Source organism: Myripristis murdjan, chromosome 21, assembly GCF_902150065.1.
Source record: "Myripristis murdjan chromosome 21, fMyrMur1.1, whole genome shotgun sequence".
Taxonomy (NCBI): Eukaryota; Metazoa; Chordata; class Actinopteri; order Holocentriformes; family Holocentridae; genus Myripristis; species Myripristis murdjan.
The window spans coordinates 2,176,578-2,199,942 of record NC_044000.1 but is presented as its reverse complement, the minus strand read 5'-3'; the positions used below and the strand labels follow the sequence as shown (position 1 = coordinate 2,199,942).

Here is a 23,365-nt window from a genome sequence, read left to right as displayed (position 1 = left end):
TTTTAAAAGCTTGCGTGTCACGGGCAGATGAGGCTTAGGGCAGCTTCACATCTCATTTGCACTTTGAACTTATCTGACATAGGAATCCAAAAAATTTTGTCCTGCAACTTGATCCATATGTGAAGAGATGTGATCAGAAAGCTCGGCGCCAATCCCTTCACACAGTGATCTCCACTGCACTCTCCAAACAGTTTAATTGCTAATTTATTTATTTATTTATTTGTTTTGTTTTGTTTTGTTTTGTTTTCCTGCGTTGTAATGTCCAACTTCACCGGTTGCTCTTCAGTAACCTGCATTTATAAGTCCGACCAATTTTCCATTTTAAATAAAATATAGTTACTTTACAGTGCAGCTGTTTGGTTTTGTGCGCCATGCTATTGTAGTGGCACTAAGACAACTGTATTCACGATTTGTAGTAACTGTTGAATGCAGTCACCCACAAGCACACTCACTTTTTTTTTTTTTTTTTTTTTAACTTCCAACTCCTTAATCTCTTTGTGCAACAAAGCAAAGGAAGAAACACCAACCCAGAAAGTGTGAGGAATGCTGGAGCGGCGTGGACAGACCCCTGCCACTGACAGGTCTGCGGGACTTGTGTACTTCTTGTTGAAAGATTCAAAGTTTGCTGTTTGCTCTCCAGGCTGAGCAATCAACAAACACTTGACGCTTTTGTGCGGCCCTTAAGCAGCTATATTTGCTGTTGGCTTTTACCCCTATCAAACAGGGGCTGCTAATGATCTCCAAGCTCATGTACAGACTTATGAGCCCCACTTTTTTTTTCTTAGTTGTTTTGGCCTACATACTAGTCAGTGAGGAGGAAACAGTGTGTTTGCTTTACTTAAGGCCAACTTCTTCTCTATGTAATTCACATTTCAAAATCAAATGGTTCCTTCCTTTGGTGTTTTTTTTTTTTTTTTTTTTTTTTTTGCATGCTGATGAGAAACAGACTCAGTGCTAAGTGAAGCTAGACAATTGTTGGACTTTCAGACGAAGAAGAGCAGCCTCGATGCAGCAGGAGACTGATAGAATAATTGAACTTAAAAAGACAGAATGTTTGTAGTCGCTTAAAAAATTCAAACAAGCACATCTGTGATCTTTTATTTTAATCTTAAAAAAAAAAAAAAAAAAGTTCATGCATGTGTGTTTTGCGGTTCCACATGATGACGGCCTGGTCAGGGTTGAGTCCATTTGCATGAGAAAAAAAAAAAAAAAAAGACGAAAAAGTTTCAGTGCATTTGCCCATTGTGAGGGATGAAGAGTTCCAACAGTCAGGGCCTGTGGAGAGTGAAAGGAGTAAAGAATGGATGAGCCTATTCAGCTCATTCAGCCTCAGTTTGGGGGCTCCGCTCCGCAGCGTTCAGAGACCCATAGTGGCCATGTCACTTTCATCTCCACAGCCCTGCCCCTGTGTTGTGCTGTATGCTGGAGCCCCTGTTTTCACACGTCTCTCCTCTGCACAGGCCCCACTTTATTGATCTGGCTCTCGCGCTCTTTATTTTTTGTCTTCCGCCATGAAAGTCTGCAGAAAATTTAATGAACTGAATACTGGAAAAGGAGTGACTGGGTTGTGTGTGTGTGTGTGTGTGTGTGTGTGTGTGTGTTAAAGGAGTACAGGCCGAGGAGGAGAAGATGGTGGGTGGGTTGCGGGGGGTGGGAGGCAGCTTTTTTGAAAACAAATACCGATGAAGTCTAGCGTACAGGGACAGAGAGGAGGAGTAGGAGGGTAGGAGGAGAGGGTAAAGTCTGAGTGACTCTCAGGAGGAGGAGGAGAAGTGCCCCCCCCCCCAACCCCCCCACCGCCCCTGCTGAGTAAACTCAAAAGTTGAAAAAAAGAATGCTCCCAGCCACAACCCATCCCACTCTGAGTCCTCATTTCAGTGATCTAAGACACTGCACTGTACCAATGAAGCCATTCAGCAGCCTGTCATTTGATGATGGCAGCTCCAGGAAAATACAACTTGCATTGGCGGGGAGGATTCTTTGGAAAAATGTTTGTACTGAAGTTTAGAATTTAGTGGCTGTGGATGACAAGTTGGTGTTCCCTCTCCCTTTTCAGCGCTGTGCAGACCTCTGACCTCTTTCCTGGGTGCTGTTAAAGTCAGCAGGATGTTTTCTGCATTATTAATTTGACATATGAACCCCTTAAACTCCGATTTTTCATAGTTTCCACTTAGTGAGAAAGAACGTTTTTTCCCATATTGCACGGCAATGTCATTCATCCTGTATCTACCATTGTTTTATGGCTACATCAAACAAAAAATATCTCAGCGTGTTGTGCATTGTTTTATACATATTTCCCTGTAATTCAGAAGGACATATTTGGTATATTTGGAAACCATCAGATCTCCACTAAAATGAAAATAAAGTGCTGTGGTTTCAAACAAAACTCAGCTGCACAGCACGCCTTTGTAATGACAAACCAACTGATGGGACTGGCAGGGCTCTAAACATAATGTGTAAGATGTCTGTGTATGTATATATATATATATATATATATATATATATATATGTATGTATGTATGTATGTATGTACACACACACACAATAGATAGGCCTACTGGAGGAGTAATCAAGGAAAAATCCTTTTGTACTCTAACAATGCATTCCAGCAGTCATGTTCAAGTGATGTAATTTACTCTTTTGGTACAGTGATTTTCTAAACTGCCTCATCTCTTTCAGTTAGTTTTCCTACATTTCAACAATCCCTAGGGATAAAAAATGTTGAAAGAAAGTGAAAGTGGTGGCCCTTTCTCACATCACAACATTGTGGATGTTCTGGTGTATGGAGGCTGCTGTTGGTGGACAACGTGGCGCCTCTTCCTTTTCCATGATGGATTTCTAACTAAATGACCAGTGCACAATTGTTGCTCTAGAGTGTTTTGAGGTGATTTTTTCCTTTACTGAAGTTGTATAACTATGGACTAAGACTTAATATAAGTAAAGCACAAAAGAAATTTCATGAACTTGTCTATAAATTCAGCTTGAGTGAGGTCACACACTTGGTGTTTGTGTGGAGCAGCACCTTAGCAAATGCCATGTGTGAGACGGTTTTCATCTGAAGTACGTCACAGCACCATGAGTGCATATGTTCTTAGCACTGGTGGCACAAGTGGGAATCTTGCCTTACCCTGCTGCTTGAGCTGCAGCAGGGCCGTGAGGCCTATGGCCCAGGGAGGGAGGGAGAGGGGTGGGGATGTATCGTAGACTGACACTCACTCATGTCTGGTGATGAATTGATGAGACTTTAATGGCCATTTAAGGAGCTGTAAAACGCAGCTATGTGTTGAGTGACGCCGCCACAATCTCTCCCAGTAAGCCTGCACTTCAGATGGACAGCAGAGTGGAGGCGAGAGAGTCAGAGAGGGGGAGAGAGATGGCTGCTTACATTCATCTGTAGGGTGCTTCATTGAATCCCATCTCCTTTGCCTTTGGCTTGGCAACGGCACGGGACAATCCCCGCTTGTTTTAGGGGCTGTTGTCTCACACCCCTCAAGGCATCCGGTTCATTCTCCCTCAAGTGTGTGAGGTTAAATAGGATCACATCATATCCGGGTTGATGGTAGTAGTGCTGGTGGTGTGTGTGTGTGTGTGTGTGTGTTGTGGGTGAGTGGCACAGTTTGCTTCCCTCCCTGTTCTCTTCTTTGCACTGGAACAGCGACGAGTGAGCACTCGAGTCCTGACACAGACACCGAGGTCATGCTGGATCGTGCTCTCTGTACCATCGCCCTCTGAAGAAAATGTTAAAACCATGCGGCATCTGTAAAAACACAGCCCTCACCATTAGAAAAAAGGAGGGAGGCTGATGTGCATTTAACAAGCCATTTTAAGGGCTGTACGGTAAAATCACTGACAAGCTCATTACGGAGTGATTGACCTCATCAATCACTGGAAGCACTCCCCCTCATCAAAAGCTGGAATGCACAATTACAGAGGAAATAGTTCTTAGGAAAACGATGTTTCCAAATCTCCTCAAGTCATGCAGCGAGGCCTGTGGATCCTTTTCATACGCCTACTCGTCCACCTTGACACTTTTAAACTTATCCTGAAACACAGCATATGCAGTGTAAGGCAATATATTGTGTGCTACTGCCACAAGGTCACAAGACCTTAGCCAGCTTCTTTATTTCACAACACACCTCTTACAGCGGAAAGGATGAAACTTAAACAGATTCAATCCTGTATACAGTTTACACTGTGTGATGTATGATGTGTCATCACCGGCACAGTACAAAGATCTCCCCCTCACATGCTGGCTGAACTCTTCACACACTCCCAGACTCAAATACTGACTCATCGGAAACCCAGTTTCCCAAAAAAAAGCCAACATTTTAGCAGTAACATCATCATTGTCTATCAGCTTACAATGGAACAATGGTGGTCATAGCTTTGAGGTCCTTTTGGGAAACCATGCCCAGGTCATGGGAGGTCAGTAAGAACGTAGGAGGGGGAGGTGGGACTGATTTCATTATCTTGACACAAGATGGACTCTTTGGGTCCTGGTTGGGATAGTGAAAACTGTGGAAAGTAGCAGTGTGTTTGGTTTTACTTGGCATTTTTCAAACTGAAATTGCAATTTTAATCCAGATTTCAGCAAACAGGAAAATGCCAGCGTGCATTATTCCTGTGTACTCAGTGGTAGGGCTGGAAATTGATCTTTTTTTATTGATAACAGTTCCCGTATCGATTCTGCTTATCATTCAATTCATTATCAATCCCCTTATGGATTCATGACCAATTTTCTATGTGGGAAAAAAGTATGCCTACATATGTTTTCAGCATCAACACAACTGTTTTATCTCTGAGTCTGAAGAAACAGCAGAAAAAAGGCACACATGTGACTCAGGTGTGCAAAAGCTCTACTGTGTAATCACTGTTTCATTTAGAACCCGTTCTCAGCTGGAACCCGTTCGCGAATCTCATCCCCAGCAGAGTGTCGCTGCATTCCCATGGTGCATAGAGAGATGCTTCGACATAATGTTACTTACTTGAACTGATCATTTTATAGACATTGTGGCCAGCACCGTTGTCATCTTTCCTCGTGAAATGAACCCACCCTTTGAACCGTTTCTTCCTAACCGCCATGACTTCTCGCTGCAAGTTTCCAGCTGCATAGATGCGTGAGTTTGACGTCATTGTTTTGCAATGCGCAACTGTCAGAATAACATGCCCGCACGGATCAAAGGAACCGATAAGCTCAGAGGCACACGATTCTGAATCGGACAGTTTGGAACTGGTTCTCAGCTGGAGCCGGGTCTTGATTCCCATCCCTGCTGAATGGCACAGTGTTACCGCAGGTCGTTTGCTCCCTTTAACAGTAGTGAAATCAAGTTTCACTCTTGTGGTTGAACAACAAATGACAACCTGTGGGAAAGAGAGAGGGAAGGAGAAAGAGAGGGGGAGAGGGTATCAGAACTCAGATAACACTGGAACAAACTAAAGGGGGAAAGCGAGAGAGAGACGGAGAGAGGAATAGGTGCAACATGAGAGCTCATGTGTGTGTCTCTTTTCTTGATCCATTCTGGGGCTCATTAACTCCTGGCGGGACGGTGTAAGAAGATGATCTGCTGTTAGCGCCGTCAGTGATGCAGCTGCAAGGAGGAGAAGGATCATGATATCTCATCACGGTGTCATCGCTGGTTCCTCGGCGAACGGCGAGCAGGCTTCTCTTTCTGTCTCTCCGACTGCGTGCCATTCAGATAGACTGACACAGGCTCCCAGACAATGGCGTATTGTCTCAGATGTTTGCCGTGGGCCTTAATCTGATGCAGAGGCGCGGATCGGGGTCTATGCAGAGGCCACTGGCGACGGAGCACAGTCAACATACAGCGGAGGAGGAGGAGGCGGCGTCTGTTTGCGCTCCTAACTCCGGGGTTTGTGTTGGGAGGGGAGAGGGCAAGACGTTTGTAAGTTATGATTTACGCCGGGCCCTCCCGTAGCTACAAAGTCAACTCAGCCTCAAGGGCAGGGCTGTTGGGCTCCTCTTCTTACGTTTCCATATGATGGGAGATATTAGCTTCCAAATAGCGCTGACTCCATGCCAGGCCACAGTCTCCTCTCAGATAGAAGCTGGAGACGAAAGAGAAAGAGAGCGAGTCAGAGAGGAGCTCTGCTGTAAAGACATGTGGTTGTCTTTAGCAACCCGCTCCGCACCCTTCTCCTCCTCCCTCGTCACATGTCTGTTGCTGCCATCGTCTCCTCTCTCTCTCTCCATTTCTCTCTCTCTCCCCCACCCCTGTTGTTTCTGTGATTGGCTTTGAGCCAAAGTGAGGTTTGCTCATGTTTTGTAATCAGCTCATTAGGGAGAAAGTGGGAGAAAAACCGCACCATTACGCGCAGGTCCATCACTGTCCTCGCTCGGCTCGCGTGCGGCACCCCATAATGTCAGGCCGCTCACACAGTGAACTCAGTCGTGTCAACAGGTGGTCACAGCGTAGCAAAGCGTTCCAGGAAAAAAAAAAAAAGTTGATGAAGACTGCAGTACGAAGAAGAGGAATGGCTCCATACATCTCTCCAAGCTCGGTGCGGAAAGTTGTATGAATGTTTTGTCAGCGCTGAAGTAGACATGGCAACTGGGTGAATCAGATTCAGCCTTGAAACATGTGGACTTGTTCTCGTGGCATGTGAAAAGGCATCGTCTCACCTTGTGGTGCACTTTGACAGCTGCTGCTGACGTTTGACTCCTGCCCCCCCCCCCGACACAGACGCTCACCGATATCCCTGCAACGACAGGGGGTGTGCCCTTCTTGTCACCAAAGTCCAGGTCTGATTTGGGGTTAAAGCAGCTGGCATGATGGGCCAGCAGTGCCCAGACACAGCCTGTGAGTGTGAACTTTCCAAAGCCCTTCTCCTGGAGTGGCAAATTCACCGCAGCAATGTGGAAGCTCGACCACAATGAAACCTGAGTGTAACAAATGCCAGCTTTGAGTTAGACAATTCCTGGTTTGCTGGCATGCATCCATATCCACTTTGGCTCTGCACATGAACACACACAGACACACACACACATGTATAACCAACCCTAGTGCTTCTTAAGTAGTTGCTGAGGTTATTGACAGCTGAAGTAGTCAAGAGTGAGTGCTAACAACACATTGAGGATGAATGACCCAGGCCAAATGCCTCAGAGAGGAAGCTGACTCGACTCAGCAGTGTGCAATGTGGCACCGGTGACAGCTGTGTCTTCCTCCTGAGGAGGGACCTCCTGAACACACACAGGCACACACACACACACACAGGTGCATGCATACACCCTCTGCTGCCGTAAGATCACCTCAGTTTTTATTCAGTTAAAATATTCCAGCATAAAAGCATCATATCCAATTGATATTATCAGCTTCATTTAACTGGAGAATTAATTAATTTAATTAATTTGGCATTCATCTGAACAAATCCCTTTTGTCACTATTTTGCCATTTTGATCTATTCTCACATACATAAACATGCATATGCGTTCTTGTTTTTACTTATGTTACTTTGGTAGTTGACTGTATATTCCTGTAGTTTCTGTACATTCACTGTACTCGCCAAATAAAGCAACACATATTCTCTCTAAACATAAAGTCCAAAAGCCAAATTGCATGGATTCCTCCCTGCATGGGACTGAGTGTAGGCCGTAAGCACCACATCTGTTTTCTATTGGTTGAGGGAGACAAAGAGATCAACCGCAGGATATTGCCTTTACCAGCAGGAAAGGTCAGGTTAGGGGGCGGGGTAAGAACTCATCCATGTGGCTTGTCTCTGCTGTTTTAGATGCCTTTTTTTATTAGATCGAGTGTTAGCTGCCCATGATTCTAGATCTTGAGGAAACCAAAGGAAACTTGGGCTTTGTGGAAGGGTTTGAACCTATCATGCGTATGCTCAACAGATTTAAAATGTTATGATAATCGTTTTGAATCGGAATCAATATGAAGAATTGGAAGTGAGAGTGGAACCCGTGGACTCCACTTAATGCCGAACCCAAAGCCTGTTCCACTCTCCTCACTGACCTTGATCCCATGGATTCTCCTCTTTACAGAGGAAAAAGCCTGGAGGGAGGTCCCAGATTACTGTGGAAAATTTTCGGGAGCTAATAAGACCCACCTACCATCCTCTCATTGGTCTCTTGAGTTGTCCATCTGAATTTTGAACTGGAACATGCAACTTGTTAATAGTCCTAGTAATTTGTATAAGTCTCTTGGCTTGAATATTGCCTCCAAGAGTTTCATGTTTCGCTGATGACAAGTTTTTTTGTCTTAAGGCTTCTCCAAGGGAATAAGGGAGCTTCATCAGTGCTGTTCCTCACCTAGCAAGCTTGAAAGCTATTGTTGGGTTTACCCCAAAATGTTTGTAATTTATTGATCCAGCCTTTCAACCTATAGAAAGCTTACTGCCCGGTTGATGCTGCCTTTGTGAACGTATTATGGCAATACTCTCCTTCCCGGTTGAGTGACCTGAATCTATACATGTGTGACAGGCCATACTGATGTTTTTTCAACCTCTGAATCAGACTAATGGCAAATGCATTGCTGCCAGGCCTCTCACAGTCTACTCCATGACCTCTCAGACCTGAACTTCAAAGCCTTGGAGGGAGATGTCTCTCAAAAGACAAGTGATTCACCCATGGAGAATGTGCCCTGGCCTAGACACTAGTCTAAACTTGTCTAGTTCCAGAAACGTCTGTAACATGCCATCCATTACAATGTGCCATCTATCAACAAAAATCCCCACTGTGATGTGTGCCGTTTTGTTAATCCAGAGACATTTTTTATGAGAATAAATTAAAGCTGCACTTAACGTTTTTGTAGACCACAATGCCCGATAAATGTGTGGAGTTTCAGATTCAACTTAAAATTTTGGAAAATTTCATTACTTAGAAATCCTGTAATGTGATGTCTGTAAACTCCACTCTTTGGATCTAAATTTCTTATTCTTAGTCACCAGTGGTGGTGGAGGGTGAAATAACCTTTTTATAGCTCATTCAAACATGGTTGGTAAGACAGACTTTCAATGGATCGAGTGCTCCGTGGTGTTTGAGAGGACATTTTATATTGTTGCTCAAGTTTTGATTCATCACTTTTATATATGGCACAGATTTGACCATTGAGTGTAGCCAAAACCTGAAATAGATTTGGGCAAATTCAGTGAATCTATGGTGTTTCAATTACTGGGGATGGGGCCCTTTCTTGTGTAATTGAGGTTAGTAATGCAGCTGCATTTTAATATAAAAGATATTTGCCTAGCAGCTTTAAAGTACATTATCAAAGATATTCTCTCCAGTGTTCTTGGAGAGAACATCTTTGTGATGTTCTTTCCAAACAAATGAAATATTTATTACCTTGCAAACATGTTTTGGCTATATACCTTTTCTGTACTGTCAGATGGATTCTCTGTAATCTGGGAAGGTTTATCTTAGATATTCTGAAACAATGATCTCTGTTTGCCAACAGTGAGGTGATAATTATTTTTCCACTGGCCAAATGGTGGAATGGCTCCTTTCAATTCAAACAGGTATTCTGCAGTGGAATAGAGGATGTCAGATAGCAGTTATGCTGCCAACTCACACCTCATTCTGTTAGCATTTTCAGACTGGAGGAACTTTTTAATAGCTCTAAGAACCGTTGGAGGAACTACCACCTTTTTTGTGTCCGTGCTACAGGAACAATCATAGTTCTTAGAATGGCGTTTTAGTTTGTACTTCAGGGTAGGTACTCTCCCCACACAAGGAAGATTGAGTGATGTAAGTGTCCGGTGGTTGGTTGAATAAATGTGCCAAAGCAGCGCTGGCAACCGCCAGTTTTAAAAAGTCTAAATTTGCATGTCTTCTTTCCAGCTCTATTATTATAATGAAACCCACAACAAAGACACAGCTTCTATCACAGCCTCCTCCATCTTGTTGTTTTTGTATCGCACACAGAAATTGTGTTGGTACACTGCACAGAAATGATGTCGGTAAACTAACCACAGACTTACATCACTTAAACATTCCTGGCGGTGCGAATGCAAACAGAAAAAAGCCCTTGAAGCTTCCTTGTTCTTGGGGAGCATCCTAAGTGAATACTTCTTAAAAAGGTCTCCACACCTGTTTGGTCCAAAAGCACCTATTCAGTGATGGAAATTAGGGAATTCATTGCAGTAATGTATTTTAATTTCTACTTGTCTAAAACTTCCAGTACAATTAAAAGCATATGCTTTGTACTGAGCAAGCAAGTTGGCATGACTTCATATATATAGCCAAATTACTGTATCTGGAAATAGGCCCAGTATACAATATGTGCACCATTACCTTACATGTGACATATGAAAGTAATTGGTAAACAGGATCTGTAACTAGGATTACCCTGCTCTGTGGGCTGTGATGGAACTCTGATAATACAGAGGAAGTGGTCTAATCTTGCATCGTGCTTTGGAACCAGCTTGTTTTCTGCTTATTTTAACAGCCAAGAGCAGTTTTCTTGCAAGACCCTCTGGGTGTGCTTTCACCTCACCATGATCAAGGGACCTGTTATTATTTCTTTTCTTAATTCTGTTCAAATCATGCAGAAATCAAAACATTATAACATCTAAATGATTGACATAAGTGGTAATATAGTTTCAAATGTGGAAAACCAAAGGTGAAGGTTTTAGAATGTGGTTTGAAATGGGTACCGTTTGACTGTAAGGTGGCAGCATGGATGGAAAAAAAAAAGTGTTGTCTAACGAAGCAAGCATTTGGTGAGTGAAAAGAGCTCTCATGGAGAGAACATTTGGTAAGTTAAATTAAAGGTTCCTCATGAAACTGTCACAAAGTCCTGGAAGAAGTCTGGCCAGAGTGGTTAGGGTTGGCCTTGTGAAGGGAAAAGCAGCTGTATTTTGTCTGAATTAGGCTAGGCGCTCTCTTGGTCCGGATATAGGTGGGATTTGGAGACTGAGGCTGAATGACTATGCTTATTCACAGGGAGGGAAGGATCCTATATGGACTCCCTCACCATCCTCCCCCTCCTACACCTGTCCACCTGTAAATTAAAGCCATGGCCTTAGCATTCCTCCTGAATGTACCTCATGTATAGCCTTTTGCCCTCTGGCATGCAGCTGGAGGAATAACATGAGCAGCAGCACATACTGTACACAGTATGGTACAGTATGTACCGGAGCAGATAGAGTGCATGTGCCGGCCTTCAAAGATCCCTTTGCAAACGCAGTGTGAGCTCTCAATACAGCAAGCAGGCATTGACCCTGCAGTCAAAATCTCAATGCCGTATCATAATAAAATTTATTTGAACTTTCCTGTCCTTTTCCTTGAAATGTATTTTATAGCTCTTTCATCACTCTTTTAAAGATGCAGTCATTGAAATTGCAAAACGAGGTGCTTATTTTTTTTTTATTTTTTATTTTTTATTTTTTTTTGTGCAAGCTATATGGTCCTCTCTTAAATAGACCCTCACATCACATACAGCCGTGAAAAGTCAGGTATTTCCTCATCGCATCATGGGTGAGGACACAAAAGAGTGTAAAGTTGCATCTTATTTTGGCTTTTGGTGGTGGTGAACTTGCTTCAGCATCACCATCTGAAACTTGAGTAGAGACGTCTGTCGTTGCCATAGGGGCATCAGACCTCACCTATCCCACTCTCTTATGTTTGCCAAGTGAGCAGAGTGGGGGACAGCAGTTGGTGTGTGTGTGTGTGTGTGTGTGTGTGTGTGTGTGTGTGTGTGTGTGTGTGTGGCTGCGTGCTCCCATGCACTGTACATGTGCATGCCTGTGTGTGAGCGTGTATGTGTTGCCAGGAAAGCGATCATACCAGCATAAGTATCACACTGTGACTGGAAGATAGGAAGGAAGAAAGAAAGAGGAGCAAAGCCTGGAAATCTTCAGAACAAGAGGGCCACTTTTGATGTGTGTTTGCATTCCTTTCAGTGTTGGTGAAAGGGGAGCTGTTGAACGGTAGTGGAAGAGAGGAACACTTGAAACTGAACGAGGCGCTAAGAAAAACACACACCAGGTCCCATAAGTAAAGTGCTGTGAGTCGGGGGGTGGAGGGGGGGCCTTAGGGGATGACTTAGACAGAAAGAATGAGAGGAGTGAGTGGAAGAAAGAGGAGTAAAGGGGGTGAGTCAGGTAGCGAGGAGAGAAAGACAACAAAATCATTTAACTGTCTTCTCATGCAAATCAAGTTTCAAGAATTATTTTGGACTCCAGTGTAATTTTCTTGACAGTAGTGGAGAGATCTGCTTTACTTTGTCTTGTTGCAAGACATTGGCTCCAGTTCCTGGAAAAAAAAAAAAAAAAAAAAAATCAAGAGAAACTGCAACTGGGAACAAGTGGAATTATCTGACTCCCTTGAAATTAAAAGACAGGAACCTGAGATGAAATGACTTTTTAAGACGGACAGTTTTGCAACAAGAGAGCGGAGGCAGACTGGAAGAAAGAGATGAAGTGACTTGTCCCATTTCCTTTGGCTCTCTTAAGGTCTTGCATGGTTAAGTGGCATGTGTGGGTGATCCATCACAGCACAGGCTGGCAGAGGAAGTCGAGAGCAGATGAAGAAGAGTTTGTAGTCTCTCAACCCTGCCATGCATCCGAGTCTCCTCTCTGTTTGTGTCCTCCACACTCCCCCTCCTCCTGCCCCATCCCCATCCAAATTATTTAACTCTTTTTAAGGATGATCATTATTTTAGTAATGATCTGATATACATATGTCTGGAACATATTTTGAGTTTTCATGGAGTGGTCAGGTCAGCGAAAGAAACAGCAGGTTATACTGAACACATGGCATTCTTGTTTGCAAATGGTTCCAATGCCACAACAATTAAACTGCTGGTTTTCTGCATTGCATTTTAAATAAATTTATGCATTAATGAGACACCACAATTACCGCTTGTTTTGTTGACACAGATTCTTCACCAAACCTCATAACAAAGTTTCAGGGAAATACACCAAAGGCAGAGGCATTATTTCAGTGGAAGTACTCCAGCCCAGTTTAATGGCAATGTGACAGGAAATGCAAAACCAAACCATCCTTGCTGTAATACTTAAGGGTCAAGGTTATGGATACACTTAGCCTCACCCTAACCCTGACTGGAACAGTTTAAAAGCAGCACCACATTCAAGCGAGCTACACAGATGGTTTGCAGCTCTTTCATTTTAAGCGGTGAGATTCTTGTTTGCTTGATTTTGTCTCTGTTTTTGGTGCTAAGCACTCATTGCTGTGGTGTTTCTGCACTGCGAACTACCCAGTTCTTTTATTTATTCCAAACGATTTGCTGTTTCCACTGCTGGAAGTGTAAAATGCATCACTTCACATTTAGAAATCTGCAAATTTGTAAATGTAGCAAATGAAAGTTTTCATGACTGGGCTGTTGTGCTACACCGATAAGTAGCAAAGTGGGCGTTTATTCACATATCACATGAATACACAAGCACCTAAGACAGTTCCTCATATCTAAAGTTCACTATTAAATACTGAGTCGGATATGCCTTTGTAAAAGAATGGTTCTCAAAAAAGATGATGCCGTTGATTTCGTGAGAGGGATGTGATTTTGTGTGTGTGTGTGTGTATTGTAAGGGGTGTAATCCTGTCTTGCACTCTGAAGTCCCCTGCCTGTGGTCACATGGTATGAGAGGGTTGATCGAGGGGAGTGTGGGGGGGGCCCTTATCCTGTTCGTGCCGCGCTGGGCTGCCCAGCCAACCAGAAGATGAGAAAAGAAGTGCACCCTTGTTGTTTGTTCTCCTTTGGCCCCTGCCATCTGTCCGTTTGGTTCCTGACACCTGTACCGGCCTGTCAGAGCCGGGCTTCCCTGTCATCGGGGGCAACGCGGGTCTGGCCTGTAGGGAGACACTGGGCAGGGGGGCTAATGTAACAGCTCCAAAGAATCAGGGAAAGCTGTGGGTGGGGGGATCAGGGTGAAGTTGGGGCCACTTCTACGAAATGAACTCAAATCTGTCAGTTCCATTTACATCTCTTTTTTATCCAAACAGCTGATATTGAATACAACAGTAAAATAAGCTTAACTTCGAAGATTGTTAAAATGATAAGCAAATGATAAGTAAGAAACACAAAGGTCAAAGTCTCAGCACCCAAATAATAGATGAAACTGTTGCCCAGCCCTCATCCACTAATTATCTGGTTGTTTTGGAAAGTAGAGCTAAATGACTTTTACAGGTGCTTGTATCCAAAAACTCTCTTGAGTCAAACCATTGGCTCGAGGTTCTGAGGTAATTGGGAAGCAAATAGTTGGCATGCTTCAAAAGCTTGGAAACGGCTATTAATGTGGTGCCAGATGTTCATCAAACCGTGATGTTAAGGGTAGGATACTCACTCCTCTTTAAGGGTCACACTGCTTGGAAAGCAAATGCTGTTGCTCTGGTGTGTTTTAGCGCTAGCATGGGCACATCTTATCTGAGCCAAGGGGTTCACTACCAGAAAGAAACTGTCCTCCGGCCAAGTCTGAATAAGATAAAGGTCCATGAAAGAGGACGTTAAATTCTATCACTAAAGTGATGTCAGAGTGACGGAGTTCTCCAAGACAAGAAGGCTTGCTGGCAAGCTCAAGGACTTTCTGGCACCAGAAAAAAAAAGAAACAGATGCAGCCTAAACCTGTTAGTCGCCCACCTCTAATCGGCTTACATTGGCTCAGTGACAGGCGACTGGCACCTCTGAAGGGTCACAGACATGGTTGCTGGTCCACACACCTCCCAATAAAAGATGACATGTTGGATATCCACATGAAACCAAAGCAACACTTCACGCATTCATTCAGCTAGCTGCTAACTGATCACCGTATAGTTATTGTTTCCATTCATCACTATATACTTTGCCATCTATTACTACAAAGAATCACTTAACTTGGCCATTTTGTTCTTGAGCTGATTTTTATGTGCTATTGCTCAGCCAAAAATCACAATAGTTTCACTGACTTCAGTGAAAATTCATTCTGGGAATGTTATTTCCAGAGTGTTGTGTCTTTGGGCCTGTGTCAAGTCATAAACACGTTTCTTTTATGTTTCCAGACTCCTATAAGAGCACAGAATTATTTCTTTGGTGTATTCGTGTGAAGCTTTAAAGAAAGATTACATTTTGCTTGCACCTGTGAGATATGAAGTCACCATTTCACACTGGTTGCGTCCAGTCGCTTGGTTTTGCCGTAATGTCGTTTCAGCATGCTGTGAAAATGCACGGACATTTTCTCGCCAATGTTTGACAGCAGGTAGGAAAACTGTGACCGCAATCTTGTTAGAGACTGTAGACCAAGTTTTCCCCCCCAGTCTGAGACTGGGTCTTGTTTGCTCTCGGCAGAGGATGATCTTGTAGGTCCCACCAAGTCAAACAAGTGGCACGTTGCCAAGTCATCTAGCCATTCACACTGACATGAGGAGGTATTGACACAGTCAGTGTGGCTAAAACCACAGCACTAAGGGCCGCTCGCACTTACAATTGGAATAGAGGTGGCACTGTGAGCTCATTACATCAGACTGAGAAACCTATGTGTGTTTAGGGCCTGACCTCACATTAGTTATGCTGACAGAATAAACACATGTATACATATGGATAAATTACAGTGTAAACACACATTGTGCTTTCAAGAGGCAAAGTGTATTACATTATTTGGCTTGCTGCAGCATCAGGTGCAGTGTTGTTGCAGAAGGACTTTGATAATATCAGGAACAAAAAAATTTAATGTTTCCTTGAGGGTTTAAATTTTAAAAGAAGCTTCAAAAGCATTAAAATTTTTTATGACAAAGTTGATTCACTATATTTAGCCTGAATGGGAAGGGGAGCAGTCTGTGAGACATGCAACATGATGTATGTGCCAGACTCCTTAGTCTCGTCATGCCACAGTGCTTGGCAAGACACTTCAGCAAAGGCTATCCATGTTAGGAATAGAAGCTCGCTATTTCAATTAGAAATACTCAGCTGGATTTCAAATTGAACCTTAAAATGTTTTTGTGTGTGTGTGTGTGGTATGAAGCTGTCTTTGCTGCATATTAAATATATATATATATTTTTTTTTACTGATTGATTGCTTTACTCAGTATTTGCTCATTTTGCACTGCATTACTTGTCGATCAAACAGTACAGTAACGTCTTTTCCTTGGGTTTTCTGTGGACGAACTTTGAATTCGTAACGACCCAGTTCTATTTTTATATGCTCCAAACAAGCTGCTGTTGTTGCTACTGAGAAATTACTTCCTGTGCGCAGGACCTTTCCCTGTGCGACACCCCAGCAAATGTAAACACTTTATGAACTCAATACAGTTGTAGGCATTTCTGTGATTGATTGATGGTTGATGACAGAGTAGCAAGCAGCATTGATTTATTTTAAAATCTATTGCATGGGTAATGCGACTGTTTACATGGATAGCTCGTTGTGGTGTGGTCTATGGACCCGCACGCTGGTTTGCGCGAGAGGAATCCCTCAGTCCTCCTCACCAGACTAATCCTCTTCTCTCTCTTCCACCATCCTCCATATTTTGACCTAATCTCAGTCTCCCTCTTGCCTCTCCAGATTTCCAGTATTTAAACAGCAGCATGGACACTTCAGCCCCAACAGCCACGGAGAAGAAAGAGTGTAAGGGATCTGGTCTGGATGGAAGCAGCTTCTCTGAACTCCCCAAGAGCCCTCACCCCACACTCTGACCAGGGGTAGGAATATGTCTCAGTACCCTTGCCCGTCAATAGTACTGGCAGTATAGCAAGGACAAACCCTTGTGCTACCAGCTATTTTAAAATATCACATTATATTCAATATTGGAGGTATTGAATTCATGGTCATGCACGAACAGAATCACAACTTGAGATGCTGGGAAACAGGAGTGGTTGGATGTCAATTGTTTTTAAGCTATTGAATAGAGGAGATACAGCTATAGTAATTGAATAAAAAAAAAGGGCATCAGTTGAAGCCATTTCATACTTGTAAACTTAAATATACTAGCCCCTCTATTCTGCTGTTTTCCTATACCAGTACTGGTATCCTGTACTGATGTCTACACAACATTATGGCTGCTCACATCAGCAGCTGGGTGGGCACATGAAAAGCATTAGACCCAAGAGATGGAGGGGGGGGGGGCGTGTTTCAGAGATGTCAGAGAATGGGTGATGAAAAAACGCTATAATGAGGTCGAAAGACCTTGTTCTCACCTCCCGAGTGTAAACGTCATGAATTACTAAAAAAGGCTGGCATAGCAGTGGACGACATGGTGTATCAGAGGCCTCGGATAAAGGCTGGGAGGGGGGAAGCACCTTTGAAATGCTAACGAGATGTCGTATGACATTGTGGCGTTAGCAGTATTTCTGCTTAATGATGGGCTTGGTGGCCTGCCATGAGAGGAGCCATGAGCATTAATTGTTTAGGGATGTGGGGTGAGAAACTAGGACGTTTCACTGTGCCCTCGCTGGCACCTTCACAAAGAGGCCAGAAGTTTTTCAAACCAGGAAAAGAAGAAAACATTGCACTTGCCATTGCATGAATTATTCAGCCATTTACAGAATTATGACCATTGTGTGTCATATAGGTTGTGGGGGTTGAATTTGTTATGTGCTGTACCGGACAAAAGTACTCTGCAACTGTCAGGAGTTAATTGCGGGTGTCCGGCCTGTGAGGTAGCACAGAGGGCGCGAGATACTCTATAAAGACTTCATAATTAAAAGATGAGAGCTCATGTTTTCATTACTGAATGTGTGATGAAAACTCTCCATAACGAGGTTGGTGGACCTTGTTCGAGCCTCTGAGGTACCAGTGTTATAAATTACTAACGCCTGCTGTTGGAGATGGCTGGTGGACACTGAAACCCTTCAGGGACAGACACTGGCATCTTCTGAGGGGCCACTGCAGGAACATATCATTCAAGCTGTTTTACTGTTTAATGAAGGGCCTGGTGGCCTGCCATCACAAAGCCATACCCATCACTTTTCAGACAGGGAAACACTGAAAGTAGGACATTAGTACTCCTTCCCACATCATTAGATAGTTCTGATGCTCTCTTAATGCTTTTGTTTTCTATTTGATTATTCTAGCCCTTTCATTTTGCTGGTTCTCCAATTAGTATGCAAGCTGAAACTAAATATGGGGCAAATGTGAATAAAACACCAAGATTGGATTTTTTTTTTTTTTTTTTTTTTTTTGCAAAATATTGTAGAACAAATTAAATGCCCTCATTTATTCAGCTCACTTGCAGATCTATTTGGAATGCTTAAAGAGAGCGTTTCCAAAGCCGTACAGAGACTCCTTTACATGTTTTTTTGTTAAAAAATACAAAGTGCAACAGTATAACTGAGGTATAAACATCCTGAGATTGTGTCATTGTCCTCCACTGTATCAGCTGGCCACACAAGCCATGTCATAACTTGGTTCCTGGGATCCCGCTTTGCTTGTTTTTCATGGAGACGTGCCTTGCCCTGCTGAACTTGTGTCTGTGACTTCTAAAACCGCAGTGGCAGTCTGTCCTGCCTGCGGCGCTAAAGAAAAGAAGAGAGAGAAGATAAAGGAGAGCGAGGCTGAGGATACTGGCACAACAGAGCTGAGCAGGTCAGGTTCAGTCTGTGATAGGAATCGGGCTGCGTTTCTCCAGGCCTTGTTAATGGTTTTAAATGGGCACCCACATTTTGTGTGACAGCCTGCATCTGTCTCCCAGCTAGGGCATGCTTCCACAAGCTCGGCCCTTGCAACCCAACTCCCAGGCCCCGAGATTTATGAGTCTGTCTCAGGGATTGTACTTTACCATGTCAGAGCAACATGTGTTCAGATTAGGTACCCGCTTCCAGGACTGTAAAACATCTCATGGTTTCAAAGGAAAACCTGTGATGAATGCCCCCCCCCCCCCCCCCCCCCCCCCCCCCCCCCCACCACCACCACCACCACCACCCAAAGGATCATGTGTAGATGCTGAGATGCTCTTGACTTATCCAGTGCGCCGCAGCTCGCTGTCTTCTTCCTCCTCAAGAGAGAGCGAGACGATTTCAAACACGGGTCTAACAGCTTGTTGTTGTACGGCCCTTATTATGCGCCGACTTTGCCAAAGAGAATTTTTCCATCATCGCTCATTTCGGTGTTGACCATACTAGGCCAGTGGAGCAGACAAGCTCGGTAACAATCTGATTATCTCTGCCAGACCGGCGTGTCATATACATCTTTCCCTGAGTTTGGCTATAGCTCATGGGATTCAGACAGAGACTGATGTGCTGCAGAAAAAAAAACACATTGTCTGACGATAATTATCCTCAGTCTTGATATATCGTAGGAGGGGCAAATGAGATATGTCGGAACATAACTTTCCTCACCTTTGTCAACACTTGGGCCTGACTTTTGTTCCACCAAGTATCATCTGAAAACAAATGAGAATATTTGCACTGCAGAAAACAGCATTTTATCAATGCTACTGCACTCTGTCTCCATAGAAATGGATCAGCCAGGAGCGTTACTAGATTGAGCAGAACTGGTCACTGCTTAGATGGATGAAGCAGGGCAGTCTAGCGTAATTAGTCTAGTTAGGAGCAGCAAGTGGGTTTGCGATAAGGAGCTGTGTGTTACTCATGGCCAGAGTCTCAGTGGAGAGGGAGGTTGAGTAATGGCCAGGGTAGAGGGTCTGAGCAGGGGTAGGGGGGGTAGATGAGGTCTCCTCGAGGGTCTGTGCACTGACCATAGAGCTTCTCTGTGGAAGGTGATCTGAGGGGGGGGGGAATCAGGGCCCCCTGGCAGAGAAACATGTCCCAGAGAAAAATAGACCCCTACCACCACCACCCCCTCCCCGTCCGCAGGCCTACTCCAAAGGGACAGCCACTAATCTTCCTGAGAAAGAGATTTCTGCCTTTCTTTCTATGCCCCTAAATGAGGCTCTTACGCTGCTGTGGTTCCATGGACCGGGTGAGAGATGGAGGGTGGAGGGGGGGGGGATTGAGGGGTTTTAGAGGGGGCGGGGTTGGAGGGTGGCGGAACTCAGTGGTGGTGGGGTTTAGGCAGGGCTGACCGCATTCATGTCAGACCCCTGTGCCCTCGCTGCGTTTTAACTCCACCTCAGAGAAAAGAATCAAAGAATTCAGAGAAAAGGAGAAAACATAAATCAACTCTTTGCAACGGCCTTGCCACTCCATAACATTTGAATGAGGAAATTATCCTTTGTTCAGGCAATCTAGACTAACAAATGCATGGCTTACATATACAGTGCAATGCAACTTTATGTTGTCAATTTTGTTGTGTCTGTCACCACCTTTTCTATTTAAAGCAGCAGCTTGAGTTACCTGGCCGCGCACACAAAAACACCTCCCCTGGCTCTTATAGCCACCAAACATGTCATAGATTTCATTCTTAAGAGCCAAAAGTATATTTTCATATCCCCAATAGATAATCATGTTGGGAAAAGAATCAGCTCTATCCAGTGTCATCCATTTTGCAACAGCGTATCAATAATGCTTTTCCTCATACTTGATACTTGAGAAGACTCACAAGCAACAAGCTTACAGGAAGGCCTATTGACTGAGCCTCAGTGTGTTTTTCCTGTCAGGGTCCATAGCCACACACTATCAGGAACACACTGATGTCCTCCAAGAAAATCTACAAGAGAGACTGATATCTTTGGATACCGGAATGACTCTCAGTATATGGCCCTCTTTTTGTGAAAATTGCAGGTCATTTTCAATCCTTTCCTGAGTCATTTTACAGCTATCATGTGAGATTTTGAATTTGATATGTCCAGTTTGCGGCCTCAGCTGGGACTGGACGCAGTGGATGCATCAACTAAAGCAGGGATTTCAAACTTTTCCAGCGTCCGGGCCTCCAAGTTGACTTTCATTAAACCTCAGATGCCCACTTCAATTGATATTGCCCTCTGGACTCTGATATGAAAGAAGATAAAAGAAAAAAAAAACATATTTTGGTTTGAGTTAATTACACATTTTGGCTAGGTGTCACACTTGTCAAATAAATTCAATGTGATGAGATGAAAACATGTTAAAGTAATTACTCATGCACATTTTGTTGTCGTAGTGAATTAACCCTTTGAAACCTGGGCAAATTCACTTGATTTCTTTCAAAACATGGGATAAAAAAGTGATTAGCAAGTTGGAGGAAAAAAGATTACCGGAACATAAATTTAAAAAGTTATCAAAAAAAAGTTAATTGCTAAAAATTGCAAGAAAATTGACTAAATAAATACCAGAACATTAGCAAAAAAACATTTAAAAAAAAAAAAGAAAAAAATAGATTTAATATGATTAAAACTCAATATTTAAACATCAGATCAGATCTCACTCACAAACATTTAAATTAAAGTGAAATCAAATGATAACTAAATTAAACTCATTTTGCCCAGGAACCCCTGGAAGAGCCTTAAGGACCCCTGGTGGTCTAGAGGTCGCTTTTCAATGATATTTCCTTTTTTTTTTTTTTTTGATGTGTTTCTTACAATCAAACACTGCATTCATATTCAGGTTACCCCACCCGGCCAGCCTGCAGGAAAGCCGTGTTTGCTTTAGTGGTTACACAGTGATCCTTGTGTTTTACTTTTGACCCAGACCCCCATCATCTGTCCGCTTGTTTCATTTGAATCTCCTCCATTCGACACACACTTCCTACTCACTGAAACAGAGCAGAGAGAGAGAGAGAGGGAGAGAGAAAGAGAGGGAATGGCTGACCGGCTATCTGGGCTAAAGAGATCAGTGCTTACATTCATTCATGTGGCTTTTATAAACAGTCAACTTGATGGATTTCCAAGGTGCCCCTCCTCTCCCCTACTAGTCTCTCTCCCTCCAGCCTGGCATCTCTCTCTGCCTCTGCCTGTCTGTCTCTCTCGCTCCCTCTCGCTCTTATCTAGAGTTTCACTTGGGGGACTGGCTCGCCAAGACAGGATTTAAAGATTAGATATGCTAAGTGAAAGCAGAAGGGGACATCTTGTTTTTCCATTTGTTTTTAGACCTTGCTCCTCGCCGATTTGCTGTGTAAAGGCCAAAAAGACAGGTTTTTGCTCCCTGAATAGCTGCAGAAGTTATCAGTGCCCATTAAGAGACATTCTCATCAAGGAAGCGCTGGCCTACATAGTAAGTGAACTGCGGCAGGAGACGTTTTCCTTCAGAGACTGGGAGCAATTGGCCACAAGGGCTTTGCTTATGTGCATTCATACATTTTTTTTTTTACTTTTTGTTTAAAAATGAATGATAAAGCAGTTTCTGGATGTCTCTGGATTTTTTTTTTTTTTTGTTTGGTTGCTTGAAATAACTAAGGAAAGAAATCCCAAGCTAAACCCATCCATAGACTTCAGAGGAATACTTAACAAGTTGAAAGCACTACGGAGACTCGTCTTTCGAGCTTTCGCAAAGAAAATCACAAGACAAATGTATATTTTAGTGAATACTTAGTGGCAAGAAGATAGTGATACAGTCTGAAGCATTAAGCAGTCTAGTCTTCACGCTGTGTGTTTTCCTCTAAGCCAGCCGCCTATATGTTGACGGAGTGGAGCACTCACAGGCTTTGACAGGTCTCTAATGTGGTTATGAAACATAAATCAGGCTGAAATGACAGGACATTTCTGATATTTTCGTTGTTTCTGCCACGGCCTCAAAGCTTTCATAGTTTAAAAAAAAAAAGAAAAAAAAAAAACTATGCTTTGGGCAATGTCTGTGGATATAAATCTCTCTGTACCAGAGGCGTCTACAGAGGCCCAAAGACAACATGTTACATTCCTCGCCGTTTACAAGCAGTGGGAGAGGAGTTGGAGGCAATATATGGATGCTTTAGGGGATTAACCAACACTCTGTCAGCCAGCGCTCTCTCCCTCTCCTCCCTGGCTTGTCCTCCCCATTTTCTTTTTGTGCTTCATCCTCTCTTAAATGGAAAGCTTTTCCCAGCATGCAGAGTGTAATCCATGCCCCCGCCTCTAAGATACTTCCTTCCTGTTTTGCTAGGCTGATGGGAATCAGCCCAATAAGGTGTCTTGCTCTCTCCTCCCCTTTAAGGTGTCCCCCGAGGCAACCTCTTTTCACTCTCTCTCACATCTAAACACCGAGAGCTGTTAAAGACGTCGCTGAGAATCCGTGCTTATGCCTTCCTGCGCTGTAAACTCTCAATTTCCCTGACCCGACGTAGCCCCCCGGTATCCATCAAACTCGAGCCAACAGTCTGCCAGTCTCGGCTTCTTTCATCCGCTAATGTAGCCCTAACACTCACAGTTCAAGTGAAGCAAAATAAACGTCCAAGGAGTTTGGACATGGTAAAACAAAAATGTGTGTGAGCTGTAAACACGAGCGGGAGGCGCTTAAGTAAACAGGCCTGGTTCCTATGGCTGAGTTGGTCCTGAGGCGGACAGTCTGTGGTCAGACGCTTCCGGTTCGTAACCCCTCCCTCCCACCCACCCCCCGCCTGCAGACACAGCTGTGGTCCCCCTCGGTAGAAACACCGCCGGAGGGAAAGACTCGATCGCAGCCC

The 23,365-nt window shown here is 43.7% G+C and overlaps 1 protein-coding gene across 1 annotated transcript in view; it reads left to right on the top strand.

Annotated features, from left to right (window-relative positions):
• The window catches only part of gli2a (GLI family zinc finger 2a), a 90,876-nt gene that overhangs the window by 598 nt on the left and 66,913 nt on the right, over positions 1-23,365 (top strand). The window contains 2 exon segments of the mRNA XM_030081246.1: positions 16,460-16,570; positions 16,573-16,596. Of these exon segments, the coding sequence (XP_029937106.1) occupies positions 16,483-16,570; positions 16,573-16,596 (112 nt within the window). The 5' untranslated portion in view covers positions 16,460-16,482.